Source organism: Eptesicus fuscus, chromosome 9, assembly GCF_027574615.1.
Source record: "Eptesicus fuscus isolate TK198812 chromosome 9, DD_ASM_mEF_20220401, whole genome shotgun sequence".
Taxonomy (NCBI): Eukaryota; Metazoa; Chordata; class Mammalia; order Chiroptera; family Vespertilionidae; genus Eptesicus; species Eptesicus fuscus.
In genome coordinates, this window is record NC_072481.1 from 45,466,397 (window position 1) to 45,482,412 (window position 16,016).

The window sequence follows — 16,016 nt, forward strand, 5'->3', positions numbered from 1 at the left end:
TTGCTCAGTGGGTTGGGCATCATCCCATGCACTGGTTGCCACTTTGATTCCTAGTAGGGGGCGTGAAGTAGATAGCCGATGGATGTTTCACTGTCACATTGATGTTTCTCTCCCTCTCCCTCTCTTCCTTCCATTCTCTATCTAAAAAAAAAAATCAATAAAAAAATCTTTTTAAGCCCTAGCCAGTTTGGCTCAGTGCATAGAGCATCGATCTACAGACTGAAAGGTCCCAGGTTTGATTCCGGTCAAGGGCACATGCCCGGGTTGCAGCTTGATCCCTAGTCTGGGGCAGCCAATCAGTGATTCTCATCATTAATGTCTCTAGTTCTCTCTCCCTCTCCCCTCCTCTCTGAAATCAATAAAAATGTATTTTAAAAAAAGTCTTTCTAAAAACACAGCATTCATTACATGCAGATTACTCAGGAAGCAAGAATTAAATTATCTTCTGAAATGAAGTAACACTCTGTTTTCACTCCTTACTCGTAAACTTTTCAGAACTCAGATGTCCTTGATCTAACAGCAGATAGGTCAAATTGACCTGGCGGAGGTCCTCACGCGAGGTGGTTATTCATTCATTCTGAAGCATCTGGAAAATTAGATGGATTCCTTCAGGAAAAGGACTTCTTCATGTATTTTACGTTTCATTTTTGGATCAAGTTTGATCTCTGGAAGGCTGCGTGTTTGCGCCACGTCCACTGTCAACTGGCGTTTCCCTGAGCTGTGTGTCATGCCTTGCCCACATGGCCATTGTCCATCACATTACTCAGCACCCTGTATTCATTGTCCCATGTGAGAATTTTTCAGAATGTAGTGCAGTTTTCTCTTCCTTGGTCTTACCTTCTATTTTATGTAACCTTTGTTGTACATAAGGCATTTGTTAGTTCAGGATCCTCAGATTACCAAAATGCCAGGGTCTTTTTCTCAGAGGAGAAAGTTGGAACCAGGGAAAGGAGAAACTGGTATGAACTGGCGCCAGGTCTGCCATCTCTGCTCCATGCAGACGTGCATATATGCTCAGTCTTCTATCCGTGACCTCTCAGAGTTCAGTGGTGAATGGGAAGGGAGCGTGAGGCTTTTCTAGAATGACATAATAAAGTAACTAAAAATGGCCAATTCCATAGCTGTGCCTGTGGTGAGCATGTTTCAATCTATGTAATTAATAGAGAACACCTGTCTTTAATATCTTCTTCCTCTTCCTCCCCATCCACATCTTTGTCCACAGAGTTCATTCTCTGTAGCTGTCCATTGTGCAAGCCTTATGTTTAGCTACTGTCATTTTCCATTAAGTAAAAAGCAAAAAACTCCCCTAAGCCCTACAATCTTTTATCATAATCCTTTTCTTTGAGAGAACGGAATTCTTCTTCAGCTGTTTTAGATCATGTTGGTGATGATTTATTTGTTGATATATTGAGATACAATGTAATGTATTCATTATGAATGAAAACTCGTATGTTCACATTTTTAAGACATTTTATTGACTTTTTTTTTTTTTTTTTTTTTTTTTAGAGAGAGAGAGTGGGGGAGGGAGGGAGAAAAACATCATTGTGAGAGCAAAACATCCATTGGCTGCCTCCTGCACGCCCCCTACCGGGGATCAGGGATTGAGCCCGAAACACAGACTTGTGCCGGAACCCCAAATTGAACTGGCAGCCTTTCCATGCACCAGATGATGTCCAACCAACTGAGCCACAGCAGCTGGCCAGGGAATATGTTCGCATCTTGGTTCTGCTAAGCCCCAGCTGTGAATCTGGGCTTCTTAATTTAAATTTTTTTTGCCTCAGTTTCCTAGTCTTCAAATGGCTATAATAATAGTATTTCCCTCAGAGTTTGAGAAGATTAGATGAGTTAATCCATGCACCACACTTGAAAGATCCTTGACATATGATAAGCATTTGGTAGCATTACCAAGACATTCAATACTTGTTATTATTTATTAAATGTTTACTATGTATTGGTCTCTTAAGAAACTTTTTCTGATTTAATTCTTAACACCTTATGAAATAGGTACTATTATTAGTACCGTTTAATAGATGAGGAAAACAGATGAGGAAATCCAATATGTATACACACACACACACACACACACACACACACACACACACATACACTAGAGGCCTGGTGCGCGAAATTCATGCAAGAGTAGGCCTTCCTTCCCCTGGCTGCCAGCACCGGCTTCCCTCTGGCACCTGGGACCTGCGCTTCCCTCTGGCCGCCAGCAGGCACCTGGGACCCGGGCTTCCCTCGCAGCCCAAGCTTAGTCCAGAAGGTCATCCAGAAGGATGTCCAGTCTAATTAGCATATTACGCATTATATATGTGTGTGTGTGTTTGTGTGTGTGTGTGTGTGTATGCAATTTAAATCCAAACTCTAGTCCATGTCTATGTACTTCTCCGGCCTATGCTCCTGACAGTGACATAATCATGCTTTGCCAGGGTGGCAGTGCCTTATTCACCAGAGATGTTCAATGAATGTGATTGACTAAAACACCCAGGTCTCTCCAGTGACTTAGCTCTCTGCCTTCCTCATTAGTCAGTCCCAGTGAAGATTGATGGAGTCCACATTCCCAGCAATGTGCTAGACCTGAGAGAGAAACATAAGCCCTCAAGTAACTTACAGTCCACCTGGAGGAACTAAGTCTTCTCATTTATGTGAAAGATTTTATTATTTTTTTTAAATATATTTTTTGTGATTTCAGAGAGGAAGGGAGAGGAAGATAGAAACACCAATGATGAGAGAGAATCATTGATCAGCTACCCCTGCACGCCCCACACTGGGGATTGAGCCTGCAACTAGGCATGTGCCCTGTTATAGAAGCCTCATGGTTCATAGGTCAACCGTGACTTCCTGGTTCATAGGTTGACACTCAACCACTGAGCCATGCTGGCCGGGCTATGTGAGAAGTTTTAGAGAGAATTGGGAGTTCAAGTGCTGTGTGTGTGGTAGGGTTTAGACCACGAGGCTTCCATAACAAAATCGGAGAAGGCAAAGTAAGATAATTTGCTCGTTAGTATTTATAATAAACTAGAGGCCCGATGCACAAAATTTGTGCAAGGGGCTTGGCCCCTGCCCGCCGCGACAGCCGCCTGGTCCCTCGCAGCCCCGGCTTTGTCTGGAAGATCGTCCGGAAGGATGTCCAGTCTAATTAGCATGTTACACTTTTATTATAGATCTTATTTTAAAACTTTTATTGATTAGAGTGTTTTGGTATAAACGGAATATTAATCCAATCGATCTGGGCCTAATGGGCATCAACTATGATGACACTATGTTAGGCCTGATTTCAAGGCAATGTGAAAAAATAGGAAAAGAGACACAAGCCTAGAATTAAGACGCAGAATGATGCTGGTCAGTTTGGAGGAGGTAGGCGTCATCATAGGCTAGAGCCGACGGAGAATTTTCAGGGAAGAGGATGTGAAGAGGTGGGCTTTGTGTGGGTGCATCGGACACTGGAGAGCATCACAGTTGGGGTCCAGCAGTTGAGGGACTGGTCTGGTCAGAACTATAGGTTGGGAGATAGTGGGGGGAAAAGGTTGGGTAGATTATCGGTAACAGGCAACAGTGAAGCCTTTTTATGACTGACAAATATTTGCTGAGCACCTGCTTTTGTTAAGGAGTCTCTTCCATCTTCTTTGTTATAAAAATGTTTTCTTTGTAGCTCGTACAGATGATCTTTTCAGTACAGACAACAACCTATAAAAATAGTTCCCTGGCCTCCCCAGTCCAGGAGCAAGCTTTCCTTGCACAAAGGCCCAGGGCATCCCAGTGTGCTCTGACCTTCTCAGGGGGAGGGGCTGATCGCCCAGGTCCTGACGGCGGAGACTTCATTTGGGGAGGCAGGGGCTCTCTGCAGGTGTACACCTCACCGGGAAGAAAATTCCAGTGACTCTTGAGTTACCCCTCTGAGCAAGTTCTTCCTTATGTGTCATTTCAATTAAGCAGTGTGGTCGCTGGCTCAGCCTTGGACAGGCAGTCCAGTGATGGGATTCAAGTTCCTTTTAGGTCCCTGACTTTCTGTGTGATCCTTCATGTCACTTTTCTCACCTGTGAAATGGGTAGGTCTAAAAGGGATTTGTAATTCGTACAGCAGAGTCCAGATGTGAGTTTCAGGCAGACCGTATAGCCCACAAAGCCTACATGTCACCTGGTCTTATTAAGAGCATGTGAGGGCATCTAGAGCACGGAGAGCAGGTCGGTCACTTGTGTAACGCTGCTCTCGCTTTACCAAAGGTCAAGTGTAAAACAAAAGCGGGAAAGTGAGATTATATTGCTTTGCCGGCAGGCAAACAGCCAGCTGCTGATGTACGAATGTCTTCTTTTCTCTTCATCTGTGGCTTTCGAGGCAGCGGTCTTCCGGTCTAGACGAATTGGAGCAGGTCCAGGGAAGAGTGACCACGCTGGTGAAGCAGCTGTGTCCCTGGAGGCACAGTTGACGATGTTGATGTAATTCTGTACTGGCTTAGAGGCTGGACGGAAGGTTACCTCCTTCTTTGAGACGATACGTTTCAAAACAAAACGTTTAACTTTGGGAACCCAGCACACCCTGTGAAAACCTAGCCCCTTGCTTATACAATCTGTTCAGTTTTGCAGCTCTTAAGTATTATGGGATGTGATCAACAGATCATCAAAGTTCAGGTGAATGCTCAAGTGGATCTAGAGTTTTAGGATTGTTTCTTCTAGGTCTGTGGTCGGCAAACTGTGGCTCGCGAGCCACATGCGGCTCTTTGGCCCCTTGAGTGTGGCTCTTCCACAAAATACCACGGCCTGGATGAGTCTATTTTGAAGAAGAGGCATTAGAAGAAGTTTAAGTTTAAAAAATTTGGCTCTCAAAAGAAATTTCAATCATTGTACTGTTGATATTTGGCTCTGTTGACTAATGAGTTTGCCGACCACTGTTCTAGGTGATACAGGTGAGATAGCTTCTCTACCCGTGGTAATGGAATTCCATTAATGGCATTTATCATCTGAGGACACATTTTCACACATTTTAAAAAACATAATTTCAGACTGAATTTATCAGGGTTGGGGGGTCCAAGAAATGTCATAAGTCCTCCCAGTATCTGAAATCCTAAATGGGTTATTTGAAGTTCACTTTTTTTTTCTCTTTTGTTACTTCTGGGTTAAAATTCTCTTTTAAAAATACTCTTAGTGACAGAGTTGGTACATTTTCCTGTTATTTTCTTGCAGATTGTTGGTAGCGCTGACAAATAAGTCATTGATTGCACTGGTATTCATTGATCTGCTGCTGGCCAGAGCACTAACGTCGTTTTAACTTTAGTACTCGCATTGTACTACCGCTGGATATCAGAAAAGACCTTGGTCTTACTTACATTACAGTCTAGAAGGTGCAAGCTGTATGTCATGTACAATGAAAGGAACTTTGGTACATTATTTATCATCTTTTTTACAGCTTTGGGAAATAAGTTTTATTATTCCTTTTTTTTTCCAGATAAGAAAAAAGGGTCAGAAAAATTAAAACAATTTTGTCCAAGTAACATAGATTTAGTAGTGACATAGCAGAGATTCAAATCTAGATGTTTCCTACTCCATAGCCATTCTTTCTCCTATTTTTTCTCTCTATTTTGGTTCTTGGTCATTGATTTTTCAGATAGGATAATTTACATAATTGTTTCATATGTAACATCAGAGCTCAAGTCTGTATTTTTGTAATTCAAGTCTAAATCTATTTCTGCATGATTTTATCAATAGTGCCTCACTCAGGTTCATGGAACAAAAGTTGATTTGAAGGATGATTATTTCTTCATGTCCTTAGAATAGAACTTGATTTCTAAAACTTTCTAGATGCAAATGTTGTTTTTTTACCCCCAAACTCTACTGCAGTAATTTTTTTAATATTTAAAATTTTAAATCACACTTTTACTGATTAGGAGCTGACCTAATTATATACAGTATGAACTCTTATTTTTGTTGATTTGTTTTTCTGGATTGAATAACCACCAAATAAATATTGCCAACTCTCTCCTATTCTTTCAGATTCGATGGCAACTTCAATACCAATGTATCTAGAACAATTAGTTGTGATCGACTTTCTACTACTGTGAATAGCCGGGCCTTCAATCCGGGACGAGACTTAAATTCAGGTCAGTGACCTTTGAGTTTTATACAAATAAACTGCATCGCACCACATTTAAGTACTGTAAGTACATGAATAGATGTATCGCTTTAGACAGTTTCCTTTAAGTTTTAAAGAAAAATATGTACTTAAAAGTGGATGATTCTTGCTGGAACGTGGACATTCAGAAGAGGGACAAGAGGAAGAAAACTGAGCTGCCATGCACTGAGCATGTACTCTATAGTACCTTGCTAGGCTCTTCGTTGTCTCATTTGCTGGAGTTTTACATGTGTTGCTGTAAAGGATATTTTAGAGACTCAGTTATCTTTGCAGTAGGAGGTGTTGAATTCATTTATATTTCCTATTTATAATTTTTAATTTGTTTTGGGGAGTGTTTTGGAAGAATTATGAAGGAGCTTTTCTAGTGATACGTACAGTGTCATGATGCTTTTTATATTGAGTTTGAACTTCCTTCCTGGTCCCAGTGGAACTCCGTTATATGCAATAGTAATAACTTCCAGGGCACCTGTATGTACACAACTCCAAAGTGACTACTGTTTCTGCTCTCTTGCCCTGGAGTTTCCGTTTATATGTCTCACCCTCTGGTTTTGTTATTCACACTTGTTGATTGCTGGACCTCAGAACCTAAAGGCTTCACCTTTTCAGAGCTGGAAGGGACTTTAGAAATCACCTACCAGCCTCAATTCTCGGATATTACCAAGGAAGAATCAAAGATTCAGAAGGGTCCTAAGAGTTCCTTTACTGCTGGAGAGATGAAGGATCTAATCCTTAAATATGAAGAACTATATTTCCCAAATTCCAGGTCTCTTGCAAACATGTAAAACCCAAGAGAAAAGCCAGAGGACCAGAATATTTATTTTTAGAGCCCCAGCCAGTCTCGGTCCAGGGAAGAATTGTAGTCTTTGGGAATTGTATCCACAAACTAGTCAACCTGTTAGGCCTGGAAAGAGAACTATAAGCTTTAAACGTCATAAAACTATAGCTGCTAGCTAAGTGGTCCGACCTAAATCAGCGAGGCACATATTGTCTAGACCAGTGGTTCTCAACCTTCCTAATGCCGCGACCCTTTAATACGGTTCCTCCTGTTGTGGTGACCCCCAACCATAAAATTATTTTTGTTGCTACTTCATAACTGTAATTTTGCTACTGTTATGAATCGTAATGTAAATATCTGTGTTTTCCGATGGTCTTAGGCTCAAGAGAACTGCTGCTGTAGAGCCTAAGACAGTGATGGGCAACCTTTTGAGCTTGGTGTGTCAAACTTCGCCAGAAAACTGAGCATAACTCGGGTAGGGTGTCACTTTGAGGAAAAAACATTTTTTCGCAAATGTTTCATCCTCAGGAGCAGCAAATGTTTCATCCTCGGCATGCGGCCGCCTCAGCCGCCGCGTGTCATCAGAAATGGCTACGCGTGTCAGTGCTGACACGCGTGTCATAGGTTCACCATCACTGGCCTAAGACCATCGGAAAACACAGATATTTACATTAGGATTCATTAACAGTAGCAAAATTACAGTTTTGAAGTAACAACGAAAATAATTTTATGGTTGGGGGTCACCACAACATGAGGAACTGTATTAAAGGGTCGCGGCATTAGAAAGGTTGAGAACCACTGCTCTAGACCAATACATAATGGATTCAGTCATTATTTTTATTGTTCTGAGAATCTGGAAAACTTCTGGAGCAGATTTGGTTTGCTACTGGAAAGGATGCTAAATAAAAATCATTTTCATAAAAAAAACTTAACTGAAGAGAGTAGATAAGGGCAGAGAAATGAATTATGGAAGCGTCTATAGTGGGCACAGAACACAAAGCTAGAACTTGAGTTTCCTAGTTCCCAAATTTAGTATTTACCTCCTTAACTTCATGTTTGCACAGTAACGTAAGACATGTTGCTGGGTCTGAAGACTTGAGATTGAAGCAAACTTTGAACAGGATCAGATTTAAATGTGTCCCAGAAATGCACAATTTAATCCTCTAATATGTGTAGTTAAAGTTTTTTATAATACATGTTAATTTGTGGGCCATTTGAATTAATTTAAAAAATTACTGCATAGCATGCATCTTTTTAGTGATGGAACAAACACTGAACTACTTTTACTTCCCAATTTTCTTAATTTTAAACTAAGCATGCATTGCTTTATAATCAGGGAGAAAATAAAACAAGAAGGAATTGTAAACTACTTCTCAATGCATTTTTACTCCTTTCTGGTAGATAGTACCTTTAATAGCAAGTCCCTGATACTCAACCCTGTCTGGTGCTGAGGTTCTAGATGAAGCTCCATTACTCTCCTGGCTGTGTGGTTGGGACAGTAAGAAAGGTAGTGTGAGGCAGATGGAGGGGCTGCACATTCACTTGGGAGCCAGAGCGATGCTCCCCTGTCTGGGTCACTCATCTCCGTGGGCCAGACCTTGGAGGATCCGGAAGCTGCTGCTGATGTGGCTATATCCTCATTCCCTTATTTTATATCTGTTTCTAATGAGCACGTTGTTGAGATCTGTCTCCATCATTAATAGTCACATTATTGTGCCTTTTTCTTAGTAAGTACAGAAGCCATTCTTTCTGCCAGGTAATGGCCTCCCACCTACTAACTAGAATGAATAAGTACAGTAAAAATTCATTGAACAAATATTTCCTGAGCATCTTCTATGTGGTCAAGGAAGAGTTTCGTGAGGGTGGCGCTATATAAAGATGAGATGTTGAATTTTGCTATATCTCAGAGCATGTCTCAAGTATAACATACTGCCTAACAGGAATTGTTCTCAGCACAGTGGACGTAGCTAGATTTACAAGCAGCTTTTGGCAATATTCAGGTTTTTGAGAACGGACTTGCTTGCACGTCAAGTGTGTGACATTCCACCAGGCAGTGGCTGCATCCCAAAGTCCACATTCTTGAGTAATCATTTGTAACAAGAGAGGAGTGGTAGATGCTGAAGGGTGACCTCAGAGCTCCTTGGTTTCCTCCTTTCTAGCTCATGCCCCTTTTCAGAGCAGAATTAATGTACTTCATCGGCTATCACATGTCTGATATTTACATCTGTAAGATATCCAGCCTCAGGCCCTTTCAGACTGTATATAATCCATCAATGAGTCCCTAATTGATAACACAGTTTCAGGTTGCCTCTCAGACTTGCTGGAAACAGGCTCACATAAATTGTAAACGATTCTTAAGTTCATTTATCCAAAGCTAGGTCATATGTCCATCCATCCAACACACATGTGTATTCTTTTTCTTAAAACCACTCCTGCCAGATCTCTACTCTCTAAATTGACTCCTTGTCCCTGATTCCATTCAAATAACTAATGTTTGACAGTGCATGTGTTATATTACGGTACTGGTAATGTTTCGTTCAGGTTCTTTCCTGCTTTTATCCCTAGTTTCTCACTCTTTTTTCTTCACAATTCCTGCTGAGCTATTTTCTTGTGCATAGCCTGATCCCTAAAGAGAGTTTATTTGAAGAGTCCAAGGAAAGTTGCCTCTTGCTCTCTTGAGTTATGCAATTGAGGTGAGAGTGGAGCTGGGAGTTCGTCTTTCTCACCAAAAGAAAAAGTATCTGGACTTTATTGTGTTTGATTTAAAGAGCATTTGAAGTTGCAAACTTGGATCTAGGTAGCATTGCAGCCTTCACTGAGAAATGGGATTCATGGGGTGTAAGGGGCATTTGCAAGTCACATTACAGCACTAACCGTGCAGGAGGTACAGGTGGGCCCTGGAGGCTGGAGTGGATTCATCACTTCCTTCTATGAATGGCAGACATTAGCTGTGTGCTATGGAGGTTCCTCTCTTTTCTTTAAAATACTATGGAAGTTAGCTGTTAAATGTACTAATACCAATGCAGTGAGAAGATGCATTCTGCCCCAAAAAACTAAAATTAAAAGAATAAAAATCAACCAAACTAGGAATTTCTGGTTTGTTTTCATGCCTACTTACCCCAGCTCCATGATACATGTGTGCCATAAAAGATGTGGCAATTATTTATATAATATCTAAAAACTGTTATTCAGTCACTTAGAAACCCAGGTTTCTCAAGGTTGTGTGATTTCGTTTCCGTGTGTGTGTGTGTGTGTGTGTGTGTGTGATACACTAATACAAAATTAAATACACAGAGTGCCCTTTTCTTCACCTTGATCCCCTTCATGCTCTATTCCTGTACTGCGATCTACTTCAAAGTCTAGTCTTATAGTTTCTCACAGCAACCCTATATACTGCTTTTACAAGATTTTTTGCCACATATATTCACACACACACACACACACACAGAGAGACACACACACACACACAATTTGTGAACGGGTGTGGTCCCTAGGCCTGGCCGACGATCGAAGCATGAGCGTCTAGCGTGGAAGGGTAGATCCCAGCTGACCTCTGGGCCCTGAGCAGCACCTGGGCCCCTGGGCCCCTGGGCCCCCATGCACCCCTCCTCCACCTGAGTCATTGGGCCCCTGCCCAGCTCCTCAGTGCCTGGGAGCCAGGAGGCGGCCCTGCCCCTGCCACCACCACAGGTCGCCATCTGCAGTATGATTGGCAGGGCAATTGGGCCCCGCTCACACCTGCCTTGGCTTGGCACCGCCCACTCACCTCCACCATCCCACCACAGGGCCCATCAGAGCCAGCAGCACATCCTCTGCCACCCACTGCCAGTGCCGTGTCACCGGTGCCCACCATGTTCCGCACTGCCCCCTGGTGGTCAGTGCACATCATAGCGAGCAGTCGAACTCTAGTTCGAACTCCCAGTCGAGGGGACAATTTGCATATTAGGCTTTTAGTATATGGGATACTCTCTTATACTATATATGATCATAATGGATACAGCCTATTTAACTTAGCAAAGTATCTGAACATACTTCTGTGCATCCTATATAATAAAGAGCTAATATGGTAATTAGACCAGATGGCAGAATGACATTCCGAACAACCAGTGGGCAGGGCTGCGAGGCAGCCAGGGCCGCAAGGGCCGAGCTCCTTGCATGAATTTCGTGCATCGGACCCCTAGTATGTAAATAAATATACTTCTGTATCACTGTAGCAGTGACTACATAATATTGTTGAATTGATGAATCTACTCCACTTCGACATTTAGAGTGTCCCAATTTTTCACTATATCATTGCTCCCTTGAAAGATTTCATTTATTTATTTTTAAATATATTTTATTGATTTTTCACAGAGAGGGATAGAAAGTTAGAAACATCGATCAGCTGCCTCCTTCACACCCCCTACTGGGGATGTGCCCGCAACCAAGGTACATGCCCCCGACCGGAATCGAACCTGGGACCCTTGAGTCCGCAGGCCGACGCTCTATCCACTGAGCCAAACCAGTTTCGGCTCCCTTGAAAGATTTTAAATGACCCTTCCACAGTTTTACTTGACCACTGTGTGGCTGTTGACATGTAAACTTCTCACTGTCATCCTTTGGTTTCCATTATCCTCTTACTTCTCTGCTCAGTCCTTTCCCGTTTCTCCTCGGCTCCTTTTCCATTATTCTGTCCCGAAGGGTCGGTCTCCACTGTCCTGACATCACTGTTACCTCCCTGAATGTCGTCAATTTAGCCAGTGTCTCAACTCCCACCACGTGCTGCTCAATTCCAGATCTTCATCTCCACCCACGACCTATCTCTGGGTTTATTTATTGTATAATCAACTTCAGGGCACACATCTCTCTATGATTGTCCTGTTGTTATCTCAAAAATTAAACAAAACACAAACTTTCCTCTAAACTTACTTCCCAATCTGGATCAGTACCCCCATCCTGGTTACACTGGGAACTCTTTCTCGCCTTTTCCACCCAGTACAACTCCAGGTTTTATTTAACAGTTTTGACTGACCTTGAGTCAGTGACCAAATAAAAGCATGAGTGAGTGAATGTTTGTCAGGTATTTACTGTGTACAAGGTCCCTCCCTGGGCACTTACCTGTGTGTTTCTCTTCTTGCTCACCACACCGATTTGTGACATAGGTCTCTGTCCTCTCTTGATTGAAGGAGAAACTTGGCTCAGACTTTGTAGTTCACAGATGTCTCTTGAGTCTCCTTTGGCTTCTGCACTGCGGATGCCACACAGTTAGATCGTCATTGCCTTTCTAGAGGAATAATTATTTAGTATGTCCCAAAAGGTTTACCTGCTTCTCTTCCCTCTTTTTTTTCCCTCACTATATCCTGCACACTGTTGGTATTTTGAAAACACCTGCTCTATAACTCTACTTTTCAAAATCCTCTGGCAGCTCCCCTTTACCTCTAAGATAAAGGTGAAGGTCTTTCAACTTCATCTTCTGTTCCTATTTCTCCTTCACAAGCCCTCTGAGCTCTCCCCTCTGGGAATCACTTTCATTTCTTCAAATCACCAGTCTCCGTCCCTCCTCCATACTCTCGTTCATATTATTGTTTCATCCTAAGATGCACTTCCTGCCTTCTCTGACTTGTAAAATATTACTCATTCCTTCAACCTTTTTGCCACCTTCCCTGTGGCAAAGATGAGAATTCTTTGTCTGTTGTAGCTTGTTGGGTTTACCAGGAGGCTGACTCAGAGATGGGGACTGGCAGCCTGTGGGGAAAGAGAAGGAAGCAGGGTTGAGCAGTGGGAGAAACAGGCTGAGATACAGTCTTAGCGGAGTCCCCAGCCACCGCCCAGAGAGCCCAAAGGCTGTGGTGGCCCAGCTACAACTCTTGTTTATTACTTTACTCTGTGGCTCATCTTATTATAGAATTTTAATTTCTTATATTGGACATCTACTTGACCCTCTTATTTTTTGTGTGCCTACTGCTCACACAAAAATAAAAATCCAGTGCCTTGCCCATAGCAGGTACACAGCAAATGTTTATTGAGTGAATGAATGAACGAAACAAACTAGGATTTTCTTTGTGATGTTGTTACCTCGCTTTTATAATGGATTAGTCAAGACTTTGGAAGGACCTTAGTGAAGAAAGAAATGTGGATGTGAGTCAGAACACATAAATGTCTCAGGTGTATAGAGTGACACAGACTATGCAGGTTAATAGTGTCATTCACATGAAACCAACTGTGCTGAGTCCAAACACACACTGTACACAAGAAAATCAACCCATCGCTTCTTAATGCCTCATAAGCCTTTTTATACATTTGTCTCATTCTTACCAAAGAAAGCATCTGCTCTATCTTATAGCTGATAAACAGGCCCAGAGAAGTTAACTGATCTCTCTAAAGTCAAACAACAAACTATTGCTGTCGACATGACTAAACACTGTGTCCTAACTCCTAGTTCAGTTGCTTCCCTACAATAGACTGCTTAAGATGAAGAGAGATATCTCCACCACCGCATCCTGCCTATTGATACTCCCTTTATGACTAAAGCCAAACTTATAACCTTCTCTCTTCCTACCCAAACCTCCTCCTCAGCTCATGTTTCATGTTTCATGTCAATTAAGAGCAGCTTCATTTTACTTTTTCACTGAAGCCTGAGACCCAGAATGAACCTCAACTCCTTCCTCGCACTCCCTCATAAAGAGCTTCTCTCAGCTGACAGCTGTATGGCCGCATGGTACTATGGCAAGATAATTAGGAGAGTTCCTACCCTCAGAGAGCTCACAGCCAAGTTGTATATGTGTGTGTATTGAGGGTGTCGGAAAGAGGAGGAAATCAGCTGACAGGTACAATACAGTGCTAAGTGTTGTCTTGATAAGGATAAGCCGTGGCACTTGACCCCGATTGTGAGGTTGCGCTGTATCTTAAAAGACAATAGGAATTATCCAGGAGATAGGCTTGTGGCAAGCACATTTTCCATTTCAGAATCTGTAAAAAGTGCAGATAGCAGGGATCACTGTGTAAGAGTGGGTAAGGAACAGAAAATGAAGATAGCGTTAAGCCAGATTTTAATGGGCCTTTATACATCAGCCTAAAGGTTTTGTTTGCGATTTGGTTTTTGTTTTTACTTGTTTTTAGCTTGAAATCAACCAACTGATAGACTTATACCTTATACTCTGAAGCAGGGGAGACAAGAGGGTTTTGTGCAGAATGGATGGAAGTGTAGTTGGCCTGGAAGAAGGAGAAACCAGGGGAGACTATTAAAGGTCCCCCAGAGGTGGAGAGGGCGGTGGGTAGAGGCTGTTGCAAAAAACACAGTGACCAGGTGAGAAGTGATGGGATGGCAAGAGGTGGAGAATCAGCCTGGCCTGTGTGGCTCAGTGGTTGAGCATCCACCCATGCACCAGGAGGTCACCCATTCCATTCAGGGCATGTGCCCGGTTGCGGTTGCAGGTCGGTCCCCAGTACGGGGCGTGCAGAAGACAGCGGATCGATGTTCTCTTTTATCGATGTTTCTATCTCCCTCTCCCGTCCTCTCTTTAAAATCAATTAAGAAGAAGTAGAGAATCAGTGTACACCACTCTTCTAAGCTGCTTGGCTAAGAAAAGGAGAAAAGCCACTGAAAACTTCGGGAAAGGTCGGAGAGAGGAAGGGTTTTTATTCTTGCTGCTGCTAATATTTTTTAAATTAGGAACACTTAGTGTTTATATGCTGAAGACAGAGAAACAGTGTAGAAAGAAAGTGAAACTAAGGCAACAGGATAATGAAGGTTAAAGTCTTGGTCCAGTTGTCCCACCTGAGTGATCATGAGTCAGCTGGAGTGCATTGTTAAGAACACTTACCAAGTGAACCAGGATGTTGGCTTGGTGAAGCTTGGGAATCTATATTTTTCAAAGCTGATTGTGATGGTCAGCCAGGGTTGAGAACTCCATCCTTTTGTTCTCTCTTACTCCTTCCGGGAATGTTTGAAGACCACCTGGACCTGTGGATCCTTTGGGAATGGTCTGCTAGAAAGGAAGAGGGTAGAGCAGTAGATCCCACACTGATTCTGGATTTTCCCAGGAGTTTACTCTGGATTCTGAGCCCATGACCAGGCTGTCGCAACTGAATGAAGGACAGAATGGACTGGTTATTTTACATGATAGAATTAGCCTAGAACAGACATGACAAGCTTGGAACAGAACCAGGGCTGTGAGGATTCCTCTACTTAACATTATCTATATAATAAAAGAGTGATATGCAAATTGACCATCACTCCAACACACAAGATGGCTGCCCCCATGTGGACACAAGATGGCCACCACAAGATGGCCTGCAGGAGAGGGAAGTTAGGGGTGACCAGGCCAGCAGAGGAGGGAAGTTGGGGGCAACCGGGCCTTCAGGGAAGAGCAGTTGGGGGGCACCAGGCCTGCAGGGGAGAGCAGTTAGGGATGACCAGGCCTGCAGGGGAGGGCAGTTAGGGGCAAACAGGCTGGCAGGGGAGCAGTTAGGCATCAATCAGGCTGGCAGGGGAGTGGTTAGGGGGTAATCAGGCTGGCAGGCAGAAGTGGTTAGGGGCAATCAGGAAGGCAGGCAGGCAAGCAGTTGGGATCCAGCAGTCCTGGATTGTGAGAGAGCAGTCGGACATCCCTTGAAGGGTCCCAGATTGGAGAGGGTGCAGGCTGGGCTGAGGGACACCCCCCTCCCCCATGCACGAATTTCGTGCACCGGGCCTCTAGTACTGAAATAAAGACTGTGAGATAGGTGGGTCCGTGGTCATTAATGTAACTTGGGTGATGGGCTTTCGCGAGTATAATCCAGAGGCATCACTGTGCTACATGCTCCAGATTCATTCAGCTCAGAGCTCAAGTCACTTCCCTCTCTGAGTCAGAATAGCCTTAACTCTAACAGTAATATCTCTTGGGTGAATCTCCACATTCTGGCTCTTTGCTAGCTGCCTGAATAACAGATAAAACCTACCTCTTAGGATTGTTGTAAAATTAACTGAGGTAATACATATGAAAGGCTTAGTAAAGTGCTTGGTACATAGTTAAATGCTCGATATGTTTGCCACTTCTGAAGCAGCATAAACGATATCTGGGGGGTCCATGAAATACAGCCTCTCCTGAAAACATGGTAAAGCAATACTCCGGATGTGAGCGAGGAGTAGGA

At 43.1% G+C, this 16,016-nt stretch overlaps 1 protein-coding gene across 1 annotated transcript in view; it reads left to right on the plus strand.

The window, feature by feature from the left end:
- Positions 1–16,016, plus strand: part of CACHD1 (cache domain containing 1) — a 238,420-nt gene that overhangs the window by 141,797 nt on the left and 80,607 nt on the right. The window contains exon 4 of the mRNA XM_028142357.2: positions 5,992–6,098. Coding sequence (XP_027998158.2) covers positions 5,992–6,098 — 107 coding nt within the window. The remainder of the gene's footprint in view (positions 1–5,991; positions 6,099–16,016) is intronic.